The following is a 23871-nucleotide window of genomic DNA, read 5'->3' as shown; positions in this document are numbered from 1 at the left end:
CCAATGGACTAACTTGAAGAAGAAATATTGACTCTGACTGAAATGACCAACACAAAATATTACCTGGAGTTTAACCTCTTGCAGCTCATGAGGGTTCAGTCTTTGATTTTCTGAACTACAACGTGGTTGACCTTGTTCTAGTTGGTCAAGGCTGCATGGCTGGTTTTACACAATATTTAAGCAAAACTTGCAGAGAAAACTTTTCCAAAAGCTGTGGATTATTGGGCAGATCCAGCACTGAGAACAACCGATCCTTAAACTTGAAAAGTGCCAGGAGAGTTTGTGTGAATGCCGTTTTATTCCTTTATCCAATTTGATAGATTCTGCTTCCTCGGCACTTTGTCTTATTTCATCCTGTCTCTTAGTTAAAACCTTTATGAACCATACTCTCCTCGTGAATTTTATCCATTTCATCCATGCTCTGTAAATCATCTTTTAAAGTACTTAAAACGGACCTTTATTCTGCCGAGACTCTCACTTATCTGCTGTATCTCAAACTTTAGAGATGGGGCTTTGGCGTGTAGTTTGTGGTTTAATTTTACAGCAGCTTGGAAGAAAACAAAGATCAAGATAGGTGAAAATAATGAAGAAATTAAATCATACCACCCATGATTTGCTCCCTTGTAGAAGAATGTGGTATTGCAAGCCACCTTCTTATGCTAACGATTACTGACTTGTTCTGAGTGAATAACCTGAAGAGAATCAGTGTTATTCAGTTGCCATGTCTAGATATTTCTGCAACTAATAATATTGAATAACCTTGCCATCACCTCAGGAACTGGCTTGAAAACCTTGGCTTGAATTAGATCCAAGAAAACAAAAGGCACTTACCTTGACAAATCTCTTGAATTATCTTCTTTCAAAAAAAATGTTGTTTAATTCTATTTTAAATGTTAATACAATTGTACCAAGCGCATATGTTAACATTACAATGGAAACAGTCGTTGAGCTAATGCACAAATGATAGTGTGGGTGGTCTGAGTCAGATTGATGGGTTATTTTTGACAGGTGTAAATAACAAAGAGACCCAAATATGAAAATTGGTTGCATTTGTACAAAACAGTTGGCTTATCAGTTCAGATGGCAGCAAAGACTCATTTTTTTTCATGAAATGAAGAAATATTTACCAGTTAAACACTTCAGTTACTAGTGAGAATGTAGCAAGCAGAAAAATTAAACTGGAGAGGGAGGCCCATTCTTATGAAAGCAGAACAGTAAATGCACAAGAAACAAATGTGAAAGTGAATACCGTGAAAAACAAATGAATGAAAGCCTACCCTGAGAGCCATCGACAATTTGAATTCCTACAGCATGGAAGCAGGCCATTTGGCCCGTTGAGTCCAAACCATCCTTGTGAAGAGCAGCCCACCCAGATCCAACCCCCCATTTCCTGTGGCTAACCCTCCTAGCTGGCACATTATGGGCAATTTAGCATGGCCAATCCACCTGACCTGCACATCTTTGGACTGTGGGAGGAAACCCACACAGACACTGGGCGAATGCATACTCCACTCAACCAGTGACCCAATGGTAGAATTGAACCCAGGTCCCTGGCACTGTAAAGCAGCAGTGATGACCACTGAACCACCACACCACATGGAATAAATGTGGGCGAAAGAGCACAGACAACTTCACTCAGTGTCACAATGCTACATTGAGTAGTGCTAATCCACCCACCTCTCCATGGTTTGGGGCATTACCCTATGCTGCAAGAGTAAGTAAAAACTCTTCACTTTAGGAAAAACTTGTATTTATGTCATGCTTACAACACAGTGAAACATCCAAAGGCATTTGACAGGACTGTTTCTGTACATCATTTGGTACTGAGCAAAGAAAAATTTATTATACCAAAAGCTTGGGTAAAGCTGTTAAAGGAATGTTTTAAAGAGGAGAGAGAGAGGTGGTGATGTTTAAGGAAGGATTAGACAGCTTTGGACACACATGTGCATGATGAGGTGAAAGAATTTGGCGAAGCACGAAGGTCAAAGTTGAAGGAACACCAAGTTCTCAAAGGTTGCACCAAGGTAAGAGGAGCGAGGCCATGGAGAGATTTGAACAAGAGGTTGAGAATTATGATGTTACTGGGTTGAGAGCCAGTGTAGATCAGCATACACAGGGTTGGGAATCAAGGGGATTTGGTTTAAGTTCTGTTATAGAATATTGGCTGAGCCTATGTTTCCAGTGAGTAGAAGGGAGGAAGCTGACCAAGAAAGCATTGGAATAGTTGTGTTTGGAGGTAATGAAAGTATGGGTGAGGGTTTTAACACATGGTGGACTACTTAGAGATGGGTGATATTATGCAAGTGGAGATAGGTCAGTCTTCCTAACAGAGAAGGCAGGAGTTTAGAAATTGCCATGTCTGTCACAACCGGCTTTTGTGAGCTTTATGTAGTTAAAGGGAAGTTGCACTGGTCAGAAATGGAAACAATGGTTGCAACTTTCAAAGAACTAAATGTGTCAAAGCTTGATAGAAAAACAAGAGGGGTATTGAGACCTACAAAAGTCTGAGGAAGGAATTGAAAACAACAAGCTTCTAATAAGACTAAAAGGTAGACATCTACCTGCACAAAGTGAATTTGGGAAAGAATCACACACAGTATGAAAGAAATGGTCACTTTAAATGAATGTTGTAAAGACGGTCTTTACTCTCAGTTGGCACTGGCCCAGCTTGCTTTTCAACTTCAACAGAATGTCCTTATATACATATGTGTGGTGTTTCAATTCAAATATTTTGCAATCAGTCTGATCAGGGATGTTATTAAACACCTCTGAGGCAAGTGGGCATTGAATCCAAGCCTCCTATTCCAGAAGTAAGGACACGGTCACCGTACCATAAGGATCCTTGGTGTTTCAATTCATGGTTGCGATTGTAAAGATATACACCTGTGACAACTTTCTGAACAGATTTGAGGGTGGCACATTTGATTGGGTTATGAAAGCTTGTAAATGAAGGAGCTTCTGTAGAGAAAATTCATATGCATTGTGCAAAATTGCATTGGATCCTGAAAGCTTCTGGATTTAGGAGATGAGGGAGGACCATAAGACTTTAAGATTTAGGAGCAGAACTATGCCATTTGGCCAATCCAGTTTGGTCCACCATTCGATCATGGCTGATATGTTTCTCAATTCCATTCTGCTTCCTTCTCCCTGTAACCAGTAATCCCCTTACTAATCAAAAACCTATCTATCTCTGTCTTTAAAGCACGCAGTAACTTGCCCTCCACAGTCTTCTGCAGCAATGAATTTCACAGATTCACCATCCTCTGGCTGATGAAATTCCTCTCCTTCACAGTTCTAAAGGGTCTTGCCTTCAATCTGAGGCTGTGCCCACAGGTCCGAGTCCCTCCAACTAGTGGAAACATCTTCTCTATGTTCACTCTTGCCAGGCCTCTCAGTATTCTAGATAACAAAGTGTGAAGCTGGATGAACACAGCAGGCCAAGCAGCATCTCAGGAGCACAAAAGCTGACATTTGTGCTCCTGAGATGCTACTTGGCCTGCTGTGTTTATCCAGCTTCACACTTTGTTATCTTGGATTCTCCAGCATCTGTAGTTCCCATTATGTCCTCGCTGTATCCTGTCAGTTTAAATGAAACCCTCCTCATCCTTCTAAATTCCATTGAGTACAGACCCAAAGTACTGAATCCCTCCTCGTATGACAAGCCTGTCAGGAGTTAAGAAACCATTTTGGTCAATGTATGAAATTTGGGGCAAGAATCAAAATATCATTAAAGCACTGTTTACAAAGCGACCACCAAGAAATTGCTGGATTTTTATGTTTATTTTTCCTATAAATAAACTGACTTTTTTATTTAATCTAAACAAATGGTCAGTTATTCAATCACATTGGAAAATAAGATGCTGCAAAATTTTCCATGAACAAATGCATTGGGGATTCTGAGATAACAAAGTGTAGAGCTGGATGAACACAGCAGGCCACATGGCATCAGAGTTTAATAATATTTTTATTTGGACAAAATGTATGCCCAAAAAACGTTTTAGTTTGACGAATGTTTTGTTTTATAGCTAAAGCAGCTTCAGTGATGTCTGATGACCTGCAATATCAGTGTAATTTGCACTTGGTTCTGGATCCTTTCCTAACAGAAATAACAAAAAAAAGCCTGTTCTAATTTTCTCATCCATTTGCCTCAGTGCACTTTTTTTTGTCCATGTGAATGATAGTGAATTTCAAAAATAGTCAGGATCTATTCTTCTAAGTTAAAAAAACAACAAAATAGTGCATACATTTCTCAAAATTGACTAATACTTTACTGATTAAAGAAATTAGCCTTATAAATCAATGATAATGACCTTTTTTGTGCTGGAGAGGGGAAAGAAAACCAAACCACAAGATAAGCATGTAAGGTCAGAAAGTCTTCAACTTTTGAATATTTGATTTGCTCATACAGAGGCACATTCAGAAATAAGCACATATTCTTTGAACTGGTGCTTAGTAAGATTTCTACTTCTTTAAAGAACACAAATATTAAAGAGAGTCTTGAAAGGCCATCCTAATGTATTTTCTTCTTCATCCTGCTGCAATATAAAAAAGAGAAATTTGTAGCACTTCATCCAGAGGTCAGTTTGCCTGTGGATCAGATCCATGATTCCTGACATTTCTCCACAATCACTTCTTCCTTAAAGTCCTGAATCATGTCAGCCTAGAAGGAACATCGCTGATACTTCTGTGACATTGTTTTTTAGATGTTGGGAGGGTTGTCTAAGTGATATCTATCTAACAAACATGCTCATCTTCACCTTCAGTGTTTTTTTTAACAGCTTTCTGAAATGCTTTTTGTTTTCTCCTGCTCAGAACATGGCACTTCCTGCCTTTTTATAGACTTTTCATGGGTGAGCTCAATAGTGCCCTCTGGTACCAATAAACAGCATTGTTCTGAGGCGCTCACCAGCATAAACATAGTTGCCTTCCAGCTCTCCTGAGTAGGGAGCGCAGAAATGCATTCTGAAGAGTTGAATTCCCTTTGGGGCTGATTGGGGGAAGGGAACAGAGGGCGGGAAGCACAACGACGCCTTTCTCTTTCCCCAGTAAACCTACTCGTATTACATCCTGATGCCTTGAGGGTTTGAGTTGATTGCAGTTGCGAGATTGAATGACAAGGTGTGTTTACATTGCAGCAGAGTCTCTGACAGGCACCCAACACTTTGTAAAGGACTCACCATGAGGTGGGATCATTATCCTATCTCAGCCCTTTAATCAAAGACACTCATCAAAATCTCTTTACAAAGCAGCAATTTAGCAATGTTTCTAAATAGATTTGTGTCAAGATTTCCTTCAGCTGTATTGGTATTGTTGCAGGGTTTTGTTTAGAAATACTATTATCACATTACAATTATTTTTCCATTCTCCCACCTCCCTCTCTCACATCTACACACACTGACTTTATTTCCGTGATGAGCAATTGTACCTGCCTGTACTTGGCTTTATTTAAGTAATGTGCAGATGGAGAAGCTCACAGAACTAACACCCAGAATTCTGACACTAACAGCGGATGTCTTTCCCTACTGTCTCTTTCAGGCAACCTTCAGTTGTGTTTTGCCTTCATATAATGAACATACCAACACATTACCATACTTTCACGGGGGAACTGCTCAAGCTGAATATAAAGTTAGGTCATAATAATACAGCTGTTTCTTTGAAGACATATTTTGCTTCTTCTTTAAAAGAGATAAATGAGCTTGTCCTTTGTACTCTTGATCAATTATACGTGGGTGTGCCAATGCCATGACACCTGACAGCTGGGTGGCATTTTACTTTTTCCTTGACAGGGCCCTTTGGTCTGATATTAGGCAGGTACACTCACTCCATACAGCTCTTCTCAGCTTAGGCATTTACCGACTGCAGTTGCAATCCTCTCCAAAGCTTCTGATTGCCAGAAATGCTCAAGCTTTGAAACCCTTGACCCAAATCTCCCAAGAGCCGCACCAACATTTTTTACGAACCTACATTGTTGACAGACGCTGCGTGGAGATTCAAGTGAGTTATTTTCTTTTTTAAAAAAAGGAAGCAAATCTTTTCAAGTCTTAACGATCATCCCATCACACTCTCCAGTTAGTTCCATCAAAATATCAAAGATATCAAACTTAAATGTGAAGGCTGCATCTTCCAGCTTAGCCAACCCATGTTGCCACAGCGAATTGAAGACCTTCTTGTTAAAAGACACTTAACTATTTCCTTCCATCCAAAAATCATGGCAAAACAGTGATTGTGAATGCAGATTATTTATTTATAATAAGGATATTTCCAAATCCATGAACTTTAAATCATGCACTTCATGAGCATATCATTTTATTTGTACCATCTTTTGGGGATCTGAGTGAATAATGAAACCATTGCTGTATTTGAGCATTTTACAATGCTCCCACTGTCAGAGGCACAGTCAGAAAGAAATAGATTCTCACTCACACACACACACACACACACACACACACACACACACACACACACACACACACACACACACACACACACACAATAAAAGCAAAGATTCTTAAATGTTCAAAGTGTTTGCCAGATGGAATTTACTGGTTTTAAAAAATGCCTTTGTCACAGCCGTAACAGATTGAACAGACTATTGCTTTTAAAAAGACAGTATATCTTTTTCTGTTGGACCACACAGGGTACTATTCAACATACTAAAAATAAAAATTAAACTTGCACACAGTGCCTTATAGTACACCCCAGGCTTTCCCAGATCTTAATGTGGGTTTTTTTCCAGTGATGTTAAATTACAGCTTTTGAAGTGTGTTTTTTAAACCACCAGATTAAATGGTGGCGGCAGCTGAATTATTCAGAAAAGTTTTGTTTCAATAATTGTATTATATTCATTTTTGCATTTCGGGGCACAACTTAGTACTCATCAGGGTTGATATTGCAGAATGGAACTTTCCCATCTTTGTTATTCTATTTCAGCACCAAGCACTTGCAGGGTGGTCATAACACAGTCTAGGCACAGGATAAACGTCTTCCTACACTGCTTAATAGCATTCTGCAGGATAATTAGCTGTTGCACAGTAATGTGCTCATCTATCATTCATTAAATTTTAAATGCATTGTGTGAAGTAAGCACTTTTTGAGGGTGTAGCAGTTGACACTCTTTAATACTTGAAACTGCCCGGTAATTTTTCCCACCTTATTTTCATTGCTGACCATCTTATTGTTTTAAAGTAACATATGGTCAGACAAGTCGTTAAACTAGTTAGTATATGTTTGTGTGTATATTTATTTTCACAACATTGGGATAAGGCTATAGCTTATCTGTTGAAATTATTTGGCTCTTTCTCTAATAGCTGAACAATCCTCTCTGCCAGATGATTTTCCCAATTGATGAAGAGGAATGTCAGATATATTTGTTAGTTTAGGAAAACTTACGCTGCATTTGCTAACACGTTTGCTCTGGTTGTCTCATCAAGGATAAACGTTTTGATAATTGTTAAAATGACTGCTATTGACTATAGAGTACTCATCCACCATATCATTCTATCTGTATCCATGTGCAAGGAGAAGCTCTTTCTAAACTCAGATTAAAAGCCATTTCTCCCTAGTGTTATAGTAATTACAGGGCATCCCTTCTGACTCCTCATGTGCTGTTGACTTCATCACCTAGGGTTGCAGGCTGCGTTTGATGAAGACTGGCAGACAGGCAAAATCACCAGGGAGAGTTACCGCAATGGCTCTGAAGATGGAGTCCTTGCTTATAAATTACTCATACAAACTGGAAACAAAAAAGAGCCCTTCAACTATAACCAGGTGAGCAGGATAAGTAAACATGTTTTCGAATTGTCAGGACAAGTACTGTCATTGTTTAGCTCGTCTCTGTAGGCTGGAGTTAAATAGGTTGAAAATTACCTTCAATGTCACAATATCTGATCTGAATGGCACAGTTGGTTAGCGTGCACAGTTTAAGATATGGGTTTGAATCCAATCCTGATTCATAGGATGGAAATCCCCTTTAACTAACACCCTTAATTTGGCACTCAGTTAACAGTAGCATTCAAGTTACAAAGGCATCTGATGCAGAGTGTTGGATGAACACAGCAGGCCAAGCAGCATCTCAGGAGCACAAAAGCTGACGTTTCGGACCTAGACCCTTCATCAGAGAGGGGGATGGGGGGAGGGAACTGGAATAAATAGGGAGAGAGGGGGAGGCGGACCGAAGATGATTCTCCATCTTCGGTCCGCCTCCCCCTCTCTCCCTATTTATTCCAGTTCCCTCCGCCCATCCCCCTCTCTGATGAAGGGTCTAGGCCCGAAACGTCAGCTTTTGTGCTCCTGAGATGCTGCTTGGCCTGCTGTGTTCAACCAGCCTCACATTTTATTATCTTGGAATCTCCAGCATCTGCAGTTCCCATTATCTCTGATGCAGAGTGTTACCTGGTGCCTGGATAGCACTCTAAAGCTGAGGGAGGGCATAAACTTGAAGCAGAGTAGAGAGAGCTTTACTTCACATCTAACTAGTGTCATATCTGATTTGATGATTGTAGTGAGTGATGTGTTTCACAGTCACTGTAATTTCCTGGAACTTGTTTTAATCACTGTCAATGGTTGAAAATAAATTCTCCAGGCTCCATCATACTTCATCAGTTTAGGGTTTTACCCATGTTTTTCAGGAGATTACGCGTTCCATGTTGAGTGGAGAGGCTATGAGAGTCCTGATCAATAACAATGTAATGATCAAGCTGGATGCACTATCTGTTCTTCTCCTGCCTATTATGTTTATATGACATAAAAATTCTGACAAAAATTCCGTTCCCCACCACAGATATCTTTATTTTACTGAGTACTGACTCCACAGCATCATTAATGTAAACTTTGTAACTCATCTATTTCTGTGAACAGAGACTGTACCATTTTTTTCTGCGTCTCACCTGAGGCTAAAGAGATGCAGTAATGACTTTCTTGCTTTCTTTATGACAGTTGACTTCAAGGAAGTTGGTGGATGAGAATGGAATCATCAACCCTGAAACCTTTTATATCTATCTGACTGTGTGGGTCAGTAACGATCCATTGGGTTACGCTGCATCTCAAGCGAACTTCAATCCCCACCCACCTGAATGGATTCATGATAGATATGACACAACTGGAGAGAACTTGAGAAGTAAGTATTGCAAGATGTGATTCTGAGCCCTGTATCACTGAGCAAACAGCCTTGCCTTGAGGAGAACTCCAGAATATAAATCAGACAGCATGCTGTTAAAGCTTTCTTATAAACTGCTTCCAGTCAGATAGTGAAGAAAAAGTTCATTAATGTAGTGAACAGAGGCTCAGTGGTATTACATTCCCCCACTCACCTCCCCAAACCTAAAATAAGTTCTGGTCATCTTTTTCTACATGGCAGGAATGTGTGATTTCCTTAGTGGTGGTACCAAGAAAAATATTTCTTCCTTCCTACATGCACTGTGTAACTTATTTTCACAACTTGGCCGAGTGGTACCATTGCTAGACTATTGATCCAGAGGTTCAGGTAGTGGTCTGGAAACCTGGATTAAAATCCTGTCACATCAGAGGGCAGAACTTGTATTCAGTTAGTCAGTCTGGAATTATGAGTCTATTCATAGAATCCCTTCAGTGTGGAAATAGGCCCTTCGGCCCAACAGGTCCACACCGACCCTCAGAGCATCCCACACAGACCCATCCCCAATAACCCACTGAATCTACATATCCCTGAACACTATGGGCAATTTAACATGGCCTGCACATCTTTGGACTATGGGAGGAAACCAGAGGAAACCCGCACAGACACGGGGAGAACGTGCATACTCCACAAGAACAGTTGCCCAAGGGTGGAATCGAACTCAGGTTCCTGGTGCTGTGATGCAACAGTACTAACCACTGAGCCACCGTGCCGCCCGTTGATGGCCATGAGACTGTTGTTGAATGTCAAAAAAAACCATCTGGTTCACTAACGTCTTTTAGAAAAGAAAACTGCTATCTTTACCCAGAGTGACCTACATGTGACTCCAGCCCCACAGTAATGCAATTGACTCTGGGCAGTTAGAGAGGAGCAATAAATGTTGGCCTAGCCAGTGACATCCACATCCTGTGAATTAATCTAAAACTCTCATTTATCACTTGGCATGTTGAATTTATTTTATGTAAGTCTCACATTGCCATCTGTTGTTGCCGTGTGGTTCACTGACCCACAAGCTTAAGAGGAGTTAACTAGCCGACTGTTCAAAACCAAACTACTGTAACAATAGTGATGGCACAAGGTGTGTATACTTACAGTATATCTTGGTATTGATTCTTGGAATCAAAAAACATAAATGCTCATCTGTACTTTCTTTCATAATAAAATATAGACAAAAGCAGGATGAGTCAATTAAAGTATGGTTGCTAGCTCCTTTGAAGATGTTCTGACTAGCTTTGAGGAAATAAAACACTGAAAGCACCCCAGGGTGGGCTAGGGATAGAGAGAATTAAAATTATGCTGACCGCAGGCATCTTAGTCAGGAGACAATTCTGGGTGACTTGAGAGACAAACCCTAACCTTAATGCATCTCGGAGTCTGGCAATGTTAATGAGACTCGATGTAAAGTGGTCTCCTGTCTGTTTCAAGTCATCTGTTGCTATCAGTCATGCCCTCTAGGTGCTGATGGCTTTCTGTATTGTCACAGGGCTGCTGACCTTCTTCACCTAATTAGCAGCAAACACCTGTTGTGAACAGTCACAGCCAGCAGCTAACAGCCCCGTGACCCACTTGAAGAGGTCGCTGGACATGCACTGACCACACCAAACGGTCGAGTTCTGTCTAAAGCATTCAGATGTGCCATACCAAACCTAATCCCTGCCAGCAAATGTCTTTCGCAGCAGCCTCATCCCACCTGCTGCAGTCAGTGCGTAAGGACATCAGAAATAGGCCTTCATTCCATTTTTCCGCCCGCCTCTAATAACCTTTAGATCAAAAAAATCGGCCAGTACTGCAGCATAAATCTTTTCAGTGCTCCACTTGTAATGCTCTCTGAGGTAGAAAATGTCAAAGATTAGCAAGATGGAGTATTTCGCACATCTTTGCTTCCCACATTGGAGGATAAGAAATTTTTCCTCATTTCTGCTTTAAGCAATTAAGATTTATTTTGACACTGTGCCACCGACTTCTCATTTCTCTCACAAATTCAAATATCTTTCTGCGTCTGACCTCAGAATTTTGTCTTTCAATAAAGCACAATTCGTTCTTCTAAATTCCTGAGTGTACGCCCAAACTGCATCTTATAAGTGAATGATCTCCTAAACAAGCACTTCTCAAATGTGGAAAGCAAAAATGTAAGTTGGTCTCACCAGTGCCCCGCACAATTTTTGTACTCCATCTCCATGCAATAAAGGCCAAAATTCCAGTTGCTACTGTGCCAATTAACATAAACCAAAGATGGATTGGTCAGTAGTTCTTTGAAATGGGGGCATATTGAGTCCTGGTTATGTTGCTACAGCAATGACATTTCCTGTACAGCATTAGAATAGATAAAAGGATATGTCGTTAGTCTATAACTGTCAACAGTAGGAATAAAACGTATTGTCATAGAATCACATTGTATAGTTTCATTGAGTATCATGAGTGTTAACTTTTTCTGTGTCCTTCTTTCAACCAGTTCCTGCTGCTGAGCTGATCGAGTTTGCCCAGTTCCCTTTCTATTTGACTGGCCTGCAGCAAACTTCAGATTTCATCGAAGCCATCGAGAGCGTCAGAGCAATATGTGAAGAATTCACAAAGAAAGGGTTGCTCACCTATCCCAATGGTTACCCTTTCCTGTTCTGGGAGCAGTACATTGGCCTAAGGCATTGGTTTCTACTCTCTGTCAGCATTGTGTTGGCCTGCACGTTTCTGGTGTGTGCACTTCTGCTGCTCAACCCTTGGACAGCCGGCATCATTGTAAGTGTCTATATTATAATTACCATGACAACAGTAACATGATGGGTAGACCTGATGAGGCAGAAATTTTTTGCAATGTTGTTTCTTTCAAAATGTTTCAATTTTGTTGCAAGATTTTTTTCATTGTATTCAACTACTAGACCTCTTAAAGAGTTATATCAAGAATTCTGTCTCCCACAAGTGTAGCGTTTAGGTGGTTAGGGATCAGGTATGGATTCCTTTCATTTTTTTCTTATATATTTTCCAGTTATCTTGTTTTTCTCATCTCCACACTACACCACTACCCCAGTGGAGAGTTTAGTATACAAGCAACTTCTAGGTGTCTTCCAGTGGTTCTTCATTACCTGATACATTGGCTGTTTATTTAGCAATTCTGCTTATGAACGTAAAGTCATACATTACAGAGAGAAACCCAAGAGGGGAAAAACTCAAAAAATAGCATTATGCAATTTTATATTTAGCAAGAAATAATTATAGAAATATTTAAAGTCAACATTACCAATGGTACATAACCTACAAGCACAAACAATGAGAATGAGTGTCACATGTTCTTATGTGTGAGAGAATGCATGCGGATCTCGTAGTGATCTATCCAGGAATAACATACCGCTGTTATCTCAAGTTAAGAACAAAAACCTAGAACTCTGTTTGATAAAGTATTTTGAAACATTCGTTATGATTTTGCACATGCAAGCTGTACAGTTTGATTTAAACTTTGCTAAATTGATCCTGCAATTGGTGGCACAGCCAGTTGTGACAATAACCCCTGTTCCCAGTATTTTTGACCAAACAATTCCCTTTTCACATGGTCAGGGTCCTAAAACTCTTTGAAGTTGAGAACTTGCCTTTGATTTTCTGGTAGGAAGAATATAATACAAAAATATAATTGAGACCACAGTTTGATAAACTTGCAGGCTGTAAGCTAGGAGTAGGGCAGCAGAGTTGACTGGATTACTTTTCAGAGAGCTAACAATAGCTTAGTGGGCCAAATGGCCACCTCATATGCTGGGATGACAAGAATGACACTTTGACGATAATAGCCTTCATGTTAGAAAAAAAATCCCTTTTCACTGACGGTGATACAACATGTTGGGAGCCTTTCCAGTTGTTCCTGGCAGGAGCAAAGATAGCACTAGCCGTTGTATTCCTTGCTAGGACATTGGAAAGCTTTTGGGTTACTAGTCAAGTCATTGTAACATTTGTTCATCAAGTGCATTTTCTTGTAGTTACAAGATCAATCAATGCTTTAAAAATAAATTAAAGTTGACAATACAATTGCTGGAGAAAATACAGCACGATACCTTCATTTTTATAACTTCACTAGTCTCTGCAGAATCGCTGACAGTTGCCAATAAATTAACTTGTAGGGGATATTGTTTGAGGTTGATGGAGTACAGTGGGAAGTAATCATTTAAGAAAACAGTGATAAAATAGTCAGTGCTCAAGGGATACCCACATCCCAGTCTGTCTGAATTTGGGGAAAGAATTGTCCTTGACTTGACCTTCAAGTGCTAAATCCATCCATCAGTAACTGACGGGTTGTAGCAGGAGAGTGGCTGGGAAGGATTTCACACTAAGGAGGGAGAGGCCTGTTGGCCAGGAGGGGTCACCGCAAGGCATTTTTCCAAAGCCTAGTTAATAATACCATGAAAAGCAAACCCAGCTTCAGCAGAAAACTGCCAAGACTGATTCTTTTGGAAAGGAATCTGTGTACATACTTCATATTGACAAATGTAAAATGAATAAGATTCTGCAAAGCCAAGTGTGTCTCTGTTCTGCCATAATAGAAACACTGTTGCCTCTGAGCCAAAGGTTTTTGGACTCAAGTCTCACACCGGAGACTCAAGCATAAAATCCAGGTTGACACTCCAGTGCAATACTGAGAGAGGTGCCATCTTCTCAAAGAGATGATACATTGATCCCAATCTACCCCCTCAGGACATTGGAAATGATTCCATTGTCACTATTGAACTACGGTTTTGTCAATATCTGTCCATCAACAAGCATCATTAAAAAGAACACATTATCAGGTCATTTATAACACAGATACAGTATAATGTTGTAAAAGAGCTCCTATATGTGACATATACAATTTGGAGTTTTATGACAATCATTACTAAAGCACATGAAAATGTTTAGGAATAGCTACCAACCAATAAGTACAATAAGCTGATTCCTTTTTGGCATATTGGAGTTAGGACCAGGAGAAGGCTGTTGGAATCTTCACACTTGTTCCACCATTCAAAAAGATCATGCCTGATCTGACTAGGATCTCAATTTCACTTTGCTGTCTGCCCATTATAATCCCTTGATTCCATTGTCTGTCAAAAATCTAACTCAACCTTGAATAACTTCAATGTTACAGCCTCCATAGTTTTCTGAATTCCACGGCCTAATGACCTTTCCTCAGAGAAAATAAATCTCCACATTAAAAGTGAGTTCTCTTATTTGTATACCGTGTCCATCAGTTCTAGTCTCTCCTTCAAGTGGAAATGTCCTGTCAGAGTTACTCAGTCTAGATCCCTCAGAATTTTATATCTCCTTTCATTCCTCTAACTCCAACAGGTAAAGGTACAACCTGATCAACCTTTCTTCATAAAATAAGCTTTAGACCATTAGACATAGGAGCAGAAATTAGGCCATTCGGCCCATCGAGTCTGCTCTGCCTTTCAATCATGGTTGATAAATTTCTCAACCCCATTCTTTCGCTTTCTCCCCATAACTCTTGATTCCCTTGACACTCCCAGGAATGAGTGAGTAAACTTTCTCTGAACTGCTTCCAATGAAATTATGCCCCTTTTCAAATCAGGAGACCAGAATTGTACACAGTACTCCAGGTGTAGACTCACTGAGGCATTGCACAGCTGCAGTAAAATTTCCCTACTTTTATATTTCATTCTTCTTGTAATAAATACCAGTGTTCCATTTGGCTTTCTAGTTCCTCGCTGTGCCTACTTACTAACATGATTCATGTGCCAGGACATCCAGATCATTCTGTACTTCTAATTTATGCATTATCTCACCATAACCCTCAAACGTTCTTCTCTCCAATGATGTCTTGTTGTATCTTGAATTTATTTTAGTTTTCTGCTTGAACAGCCTTCTTTGGTGAGAGACCATGTGATGTTATCTTGATCTCCAGGAGTTCAGTGGGTTTATGCAGTGAATAAGTGAACCACAGGACACATCCCAGTTGCCTTGTTACGCACCTCAACATCTCGGTATTTTCTAAAATACAAAATTTCAACAAGAGAATTTTTTTTAAGTACATGTGATTAAGAGTGAGTTCAAAAATGGAAAATGAACAATTAACTGGGGTAAGATTACAAGGACATAAATGAATTCAGGGCCTTTGGTTGATTTTCATAAACTACTCAAGTTTTACAGTTGGTAATTTGAGATTTCATCTCATACAGCACACCCTCTTCCACCTCTCAACACACCTTCCACTCAGCTGCAGCCTCATATTTTACTCTTAGGGATCTATTAAACTGTCCCATTGCTGAGCTTCACAGGATGGCTTCATCACATGTGGAATTACAATATCAGAAACTTCAATTTGTTTAGTTGGCCACATAACAGTCAGCAGGCACTAGCGCCAAGGCTGAAGGATGAGCTGTTCCTCAACATTTGCCTTCCCTTGACCATAGACAGTTTTTAGTTTGACTTAGATTGGAAAATAATTATGGGAAAAATATAGGTCAATGCAGCTAGGATGCAAGGTCCTCTTTTTACAGTTTTGAGGCACAGACATGTTGGCATAATAATATTTTCCTTGAAAACTCCGTTCAAAAGAACATCACTTTGGAATGTAAAAAAAATTTTTGTTTGTCAACCACGGCTGAGCTGGTAGTATCCTCATCTCTGAGTCGCAAAGCTGTGGGTTCAAGTCCCATTCCAAAGATTTGGGCAAAGACGTTTAGGTTTAGAGACCACTATAGCCTTAAGGGAGTGTAATATTGTTGGAAGAACATTGAATGAGATCTTACCACAACATTATTTCAAAGAAGTGCAGGAATGTTAGTCACCAGTGTCTTGGATAATAAATATTCCTCAATCCATCTCCAGGTTAAAAAGATAGATTATCTGGTCGTCAAGCAGTTGCTGTTCATTGGAAATTGCTGTGTGCAAATGAGTATATCACAACAGTTACTACACTTCATTGGCTTATAGAGTGCTTTGGACCATGCTGAAATTGTGGAAGGGCCTATATTAATGTAATTTTAATTTTCTTTTCATTATTTGATGTTTAGTTACAGAGGTGATAATGTCTTTACAACAATGAAATGCTGGAAACTCATCCATGTATAGTAATCCTATTCAATTTCATTATGAAGGAATTTGAATTTATCTATGGTTCCTTTTGCACCAGTCAAACAACAGGGTATGCGTGACAAAACCTGCCTTGTGCTGACTTCAAAGCAAGAATCTTATCATAACCTAGGTACAGGGCAGCTAAAAAAGTAAAGACAGAACCAATTTTCATACAAGCGCACAAATGCTTGGCTGTTCGTTGAATCATGAGTCAAATGTGCTAAGTGTCAACATGCGAGCATAAAAGTTGATTGGGAATTGTTTGTATGAAATGAAAAATGGAAATAAAAGGTTTCCTTGTCTCCATTTTAAAGGTGGTAGATATTCCCTGTAAACATTAAATCACGGGAGGCCCCTGTAACTCGATGCTTAACAGATGATAATGGCAGCAAGGTTCAGAGAGAATGTTCAGTTGCTGCTAACCTCATCTTTTCCAGTTCTGGGCTAGAGGGGACTAGAGGAATTTACATTTAAATAGCTTGCAGCGGAAGATAAAAGCACACATTATAAACAAACCCCTAGCTCCAGCATTTTCTTACAAAGGGCAGTATCTTTCTCCTCTCTGGTTTTGAAGTTAACCCTTAAAGTAAGTCCTCAAATTTGCAGGAAGCTTTTTCTGATTTTGTCAATGAGGTGAATGTCTCAACTTGAAATGTTCATTCCAAAATTATGCACTTCCTCTTCATTTGCCTTGAACTTTCTACTGGATAATGTCATTGATTAAAGTTATAATGTGGAAACCTGCGGTAATTCAGTTCATGACATCATCAATGGAATAACCTGGTGAAAGTAAAGGGAGAATCTGTTTCAGTCAAATTATTCTGTCATCTGAGGAAATGCAAATAATTCAATGTAAGATGCTCCATCTATGTTTCAACATGCACAACATATTATAACATGCAACGTAGTGGATAGCTATTAACGAGCATTGTCCTTATCACATCACTCTCATACTATTTTTTCAGGTTTCTTTTGTCTGTTAGTTTCAAAAGATCTGCGCAACAAAAAGGGCAGTGGGAGAAAAGTCCCCTTTTGACAAACTCCATATCAGCCAGCCAACAGCAAAATATTATCCCAACCTGATATGAGTTTTTTTTTTGTAAATGCAACTTAATTGAATTCTGAATAATATATGCTTTTCTCCACCAATTTTATTCTGGAGCAGTATGCAATCCTTTATATTTTGTGATGTCCATTCCGCTGATTAGTTCCTCAATTAAAACTAAACCATCTAATTTTCATCCTTTTATTAACATTTCTTTAGTAGTTTCCCTGCCTTTGTAATTTGAATCTTTGCTTTAAATGGAAATTGTGGTTAAATGAATAGCTTAGTAGTATCATTTAACTCACATGGGACTTTATATACATGGTCAAATCACTTGTAGTACTTTACTCAGCCACTACCCATTGAAGACTGATTTCTTGACACCTAGGCCCAAGAACAGAGAACTTCTGGTTTCCATGCATGTCTAAGAATTTCATCTACTGTTGTGTATCTGCAGGTATTTGTTCTGGCTATGATGACAGTAGAACTCTTTGGAATTATGGGGCTCATGGGCATCAAACTGAGTGCAATTCCTGTAGTGATCCTGATCGCATCTGTTGGAATTGGAGTGGAATTCACTGTCCATGTAGCTCTGGTGAGTAGACCTGTACTTTCTCACTTATGACTACCAACAAGGATAACTGCAGCCCGTACCGTGGCAATGACTTTTATCCACGGTCAAGTCTTGATCTGATGCTGTCTCTCTTTCAGGTTTCTTTTTATCTCTGCATGCCTCCTATTTCCTTTGCCCCTTTATTGCCAGCTGTGCTTTCTACTATCAAAGCCTTAAACTTCCCCAAACCTCTCAGCACCTCTACTGTCCTTGAAAAACACTTATTGACCTTTATCCATTCCTCCTAATATATTCTTTGTTTGTATTATTTCAGTGAAGTCTCTTGGTGAAACACTCTACTCTTAAAGCTCCAGTAAATGCAAACTGATGATGCTGATAAGACTATAAATATGGAATGGACTAATATAGCTGCAGGATAGATTTAATACCGTGACTCATCACGCGTACAGTAATTGGAAAATAAAGTGTTTTTGTTTTACGGCAAAAGTGAAATAAGCATCTGGGGTATTTAGCTGATTTATTTGAGTTTATGATAAATCCATTAGTTTAATTTTGAAAGTTTCTTTATTCTTTCATGGGATGTTGGGATTACTGACAAAGTTAGCATTTGTTGCCCAAGTTTAATTGCTCTTGAACTCTGTGGCACTTAAGAGTCAACCGCATTGCTGTGGGTCTGGAGTTACATGTAGGCTAGACCAGATGAGGGTGACAGATTTCCTTCACTAAAATAACAGATGAGTGTTTAAAACGATGATCAGTTACATGCTTGCCATTATACTAGCTTTGTCTTCCAGGTATATATTGAATGTGGATTCCATCAGTTTTCGCATTGAGATTTGAAACCTTGTTCCAAAATTCCAAAGAAGAGTCATATTGGACTCAAACCATGAACCCTGTTTCTCCCTCCACACAAACTGCCCAACTTGCTGAGTTTCTCCAGCATTTTCTGTTTTCGTTTCAGATCTCCAACACCTACAGCATTTTACATTTATCCCAGAGCATTAACCCATTCCTGAGATCACTACAGCACCAACTCCCACTCAGTGTTTAATTGCATTCTTTTAATATTTGTACAATTTGACCGTAGATATAAAGATGTCTTATTTCTTATCTTATAGGGTTTCCTGACTGCCATTGGGAATAGGAATTTACGTTCTGCTGTGGCATTGGAACATATGTTTGCACCAGTAATAGACGGCGCAATCTCCACCCTACTCGGAGTCCTGATGTTGGCTGGTTCTGAGTTTGACTTCATCATTAGGTAGGTTTTGAATAGGGACGCTGAAGGGGGAACTATTTCTGGAACATTTTTCCTTTACAGTTTCCACCACAATTGAGACAGATGGGAGAACTATTTTAAAAGACTTCTCAAATTCTATTTCAATTTCTTTATCTCTGCCCCTAACGTTGTTAAATGCTGTTCCCAAACCAAGAAGATACACAGATAGATGTTTTCAACCAGCTTGCCAACTGAGAGGGAGTGCAAATGTGGGCAATTTCAAACTAGCTGTACTGTTGGAAAACCAACAGGCCTAGGTGGATGAGAGATAATGGGAACTGCAGATGCTGGAGAATCCGAGACAACAAAGTATGGAGCTGGATGTACACAGCAGGCCAAGCGGCATCTTAGGAGCACAAAAGCTTTTGTGCTTCTAAGATGCCGCTTGGCCTGCTGTGTTCATCCAGCTCTACACTTTGAAGCCTAGATGGATGGTACATTTGCACTCATCTCATTGACTTTAATAGAGAGTAAAATTGGGAAAGGTGGAAAACTGGATGGCACCTCAATCCTAACAGCTTCAAGGAGTTAACATTTCAGAAGTTTTGAACATTTCAGAACTGAGAAAGAGTCACCGGACCCAAAACGTTAACTCTGATTTTTCTTCACAGATGCTGCCAGATCTGCTGAGCTTTTCCAGTAACTTCTGTTTTAGTTGCTGATTCACACTTCTTTCAGTTTTTGTTCCCATCAGCTTCAAGCCTGGTGGATTAAGTTTCAAATTGTCCATCATGATTTTTCTCATGAACCTTACGAAGCAGTTTTCACTGCTAGAAAATAGACAGTTATGGGTCGTGTTGATTTTCTGTTGGAGGTTCAGTTTCATTGAGCAGAGTTTGATGCCACCTGTGAGTCTGGCAGTGGTGAGGTATTTACTCAGGTAGGAGGAGACAGGTGGGACCCTGTCTGGGCATGAAGGCTTGTAGTGTCCTTTCCCTTTAAGTGCTACATGAGGTTCTTAAGTGGATGGTGGCAGTTGCTACCACTCTCAGTGGCTGTGACATTCAGCTTACAGACGCTTTGGAATGGCCTATCAACAGCAGCCCTCATCTTTGGAATGGTCGTGCTATTGGAGTCAGTAGCTAGAATGGTAAAATGGCATTTTTTGTTTGAAGAAGTCCATGTTTGAAACAAATGACATGGTTGCTGAAATGTTCCTTACCGTCAAAGTCATGCTGGATCAAACTAATAGAACACCTCAATTGACTGCAGAACGGCAGTCTAATACAGCTCTGTGTTTATCATTTCAGGTTAAATATTCGCTGAATGTCAACTTTAATAAACTGTATTCTTTAAATCTTGCTAAAGATCTAACAAATGCCCACAGTAGAGTTGCTGAGGTGCTGATGCTGCCTCCAGTGTCTGTAGCAGATTTGATGCCCATATGTAATAGTGCTTTAAGCCTTGTCGTCACTCGCTGTAAGGGTGATACTCAGCTGTCATTCCTATTCATCTGATTGATGTAACCTATGACACTGAGTAGATATCCAGTCCATAAGTACTCCCAGAGCAGAAGTTAGAATTTAACATGCTGGCTTCCGGAGGGAACCAGGATAAATGTTTTAAGTCGCAAATCCATTGCTTTGAGTAAGATAGAACGAGTCAGATTTTAAATAATGTAGAAAATGTAAAAGGTAATCATGAAATAAATGCGAAACTACTTTTAGTTCCTTTCCTCTTCCTCCTGAATGTGCTTCCTTTTTTCCTTGAACCATGCCATTAGATGGAGCTGATAGTTTTACTTTACAGCAGTTTGTCAGATCAGCCTCAGTGGCTAGTGACTCATGGGGCCAACATACCCTAACTTTGGTAGAACTCAGTAGGAAATGATGGACAGCGAGATTCTAGCATATTTTGCCAGGAGTACAGTTTCCACCGTCCCTTAAAGGACAGGCATTTTCTGGGCCAGAGACTGAGCAGCATCTCATTTTTCTGGGACTTGTTGCCATTAAGCTAAATGGACCCCTGCATATACAATTGCAGAAGGCCAGCATATTGGGAAGGGAGAGACCCAAATCCAGATGAAATTTGTCACTGCAGTCGCAAGCTTTAACATCATCAGGTCGTCATGGATATACACTTTAAAGGTTGAAACTATTCCACTAACCTTGCCAAGGAGAAATTTCAATTAAGATTTTAGGATATAAAGCAATAGCAAAAACAAAACAAAGATCATTTGATTGCCATATCTTCCCGTGCCCATATTTTCCAAAATGCAGCATTAGTCAGTCACAGCATGTTCCATCTAAGAAAGACTTGTATTTATAAGACGCCTGTCATGACCTCAAGACATTCCAAAGCCTTAACAGCCAATGAAGCACTTTTGAAATGTTGAAATACAGAAAACATAGCAACCAATTTGCACACAGCCCCACAAGCAGAAATGAAGTAATCTGCTTTTGGTGTCACTTGAGGGGCACCAGGGAGAACACCACTGCTATTATATGAAGTGGTGCCACAGGGTTTTTTAAACAACTCCCCAAGAGAGCAGACACAGCATATGTTCAGTGTCTCAGCCAACCCGACAACTCCTCCAACAGCACTGTACTCCGTCATTAGAGCTGTGGAGTGCCTGCCTGGGCTATGCATGAAGACTCTGATGTGGAGCATGAACGCACACCTTCTGACTTATAAGCAAGAGTGCTACCACTGAACCGTGACTGACAGGATGTGGAACCATATATCGCAAGCAAAATCAAACACCAGAACCAAAGGTTCTGCCATGTGATGAAGCCTATTAGTTCAGTAACACACATTTTATTCATAAAACTGCAAGCTAATCAGTTGACCAGTCACAAAATAAATGTTCGAACCAAGTAAAATCCTATGCCTGCGTTGGCTGTATTGCACACGAGTAGAAGGTGTTTGAAATTCCTGATGAATCTGCCCAGATAAGTTATTTGTGCCAGCATATTCGGAGAAGATGGGCAATGACAGAATGAAAACCAGAATGAGTCAGCCCACAGAGTGGCTCTTGATAGAGGATCGGGACAAGGTTTCTGGCTAACTCTTTTTCAGAAAGAACCCTTACATTGGTGGCAGACAGAAAAGGATCAGAAATATTAAATGTTTATAGAGAAACAGGAAAATATATTCTCCCCTCTGTATCATTTAGAAATAATGAGAAACAGGGAATCTATTTTGCAAGTCCAAACTGTCATTTTTCTTCTAAACATTGAACTAAATGAACCACAAGGTAGACTTTCAGTCAGGGAGGTCTTGTTTAGAGAGCCAGTCAGATAGCGTGGGTTAGTGTAAAGAAGTTGTTGTAAATATTTCTTCTTTGGTGCATGCACCATAAACAGCTGAACAAACTCTGCATTTTTCAGCGAGCCTTCCTCAGAATGGAAAAGATTACAGAAAGGATAAACAACGAGATTCTGACATGCTGCCTACATGGAGGTCCTGTACAACAGGCCAACCGATTGATTTTCAGACTGTTAGCTTAAGTAAAATAAATAGAAGATGGTTGCCTGTCTGATTGCAGTAATAGGAGGGCTCCTCTTGTTATAAAGGGCAAAAAGAGAGTGACGTTCAATGCTGCAGGTTTTTTTCCTTGATGTGGGAGCTATCAGCCAGCTTTTAATTTGCCACATTTTGTTAACCCCATATTCACCAGGAAAGGACAGTGCAAATGGATTAAATATTGTAGCAGAGGTCACTCTGGGTGCTGCAGCTAATTAAACTGACTGAGCCTTAAGAGTCTTTGCAGTATGATCATTCTCCAAATTTGATCAAAATCGTGGGAGTTTTCAGGGGTGAGAGAACAGGCTGAGGCTAAACATCTACGTTCCTTTCTATTTAGAATTAGCAGAAGACAAACACTGAGGCAACTCTCATTACAAAACTTAGCAATGTGGAAAACTCAATCTAATGAATGTTCTGGCAGCAAATGAGGGAGACAGTAAAGTTTGAGGGAGTTGTGTTTGGCTGAAAAAATAGAGTGGCTGAATTTGTTTTTCAGCACTATCACCAGGAATCTTGTGCTAAATGATTTATCAGCAGTCTTGGAATCTAGGACCATAACTATATTTGTTTTAAAAACAATGTGGAAAGGAAATTGGCACAGAAAGGAGGGGCACTTAGGTTGGGTTCATTCTAATGTGACCAATGCTTTTCATGAAATCAGTGATCAAAATTTGTCCAGCCTTGTTTGCAGTGGCTTCAAAAGGGTATTTACTGCTGATACAAGTGGCCTTTGCCCAAACAAAAAAATTCCTCATGCAATGCCAAAGCCCCTTTAACAAATGGCAATACAAGAGCCTGCTGCTCCCCCAAACACATGTAAACAGAACCGAGCCACAGTGGAAACTCACAAGCCAAAAAAAAATTGTTTTCAATGAGGCGGGGAGACAGATCCTGATGCTCCATCAGAGTTGCGTGCCATTCCTGTGAATTCCAACCAATGCAGATTGTTGCTTATCTTAGTGTGCTGTTAAATAAACACTTGGCCTTCCGCTGCACACATGGGGCTCAAAGGCTTTAAAGCAGAAAAGACTAGTAGAAAGCTTACTGCTGTTCTGCAGCTGTGCTCAAGTTTCTGGCTTGTAGCAATTCCTGTCCTTTTACATTGGTTAGGCTACTGCATATTTTAAATGATCAAGTATTCCTAAGTAAAGGTACAAAGAGAGTAGATTAATATTGTACCAATTAACAAAAAGGAAGGATATGAAATTCACCATTGGCTTTATTTCATCTCTCTTTCTGGTGAGATATTAAATTAAGGCCTTGGCTCACCTTATTTCACAGATAGACGCAAAATATCCATTGTTACA

General features: G+C 39.8%; 1 protein-coding gene across 1 annotated transcript in view; it reads left to right on the top strand.

Annotated features, from left to right (window-relative positions):
- Positions 1 to 23871, top strand: part of ptch2 (patched 2) — a 118305-nt gene that overhangs the window by 80405 nt on the left and 14029 nt on the right. The window contains exons 16-20 of the mRNA XM_048539466.2: positions 7625 to 7767; positions 8935 to 9115; positions 11604 to 11884; positions 17701 to 17838; positions 18936 to 19078. Of these exons, the coding sequence (XP_048395423.2) occupies positions 7625 to 7767; positions 8935 to 9115; positions 11604 to 11884; positions 17701 to 17838; positions 18936 to 19078 (886 nt within the window). The remainder of the gene's footprint in view (positions 1 to 7624; positions 7768 to 8934; positions 9116 to 11603; positions 11885 to 17700; positions 17839 to 18935; positions 19079 to 23871) is intronic.

Source organism: Stegostoma tigrinum, chromosome 8 (assembly GCF_030684315.1).
Source record: "Stegostoma tigrinum isolate sSteTig4 chromosome 8, sSteTig4.hap1, whole genome shotgun sequence".
Classification (NCBI taxonomy): domain Eukaryota; kingdom Metazoa; phylum Chordata; class Chondrichthyes; order Orectolobiformes; family Stegostomatidae; genus Stegostoma; species Stegostoma tigrinum.
This window is presented reverse-complemented; position numbering and strand designations above follow the sequence as displayed.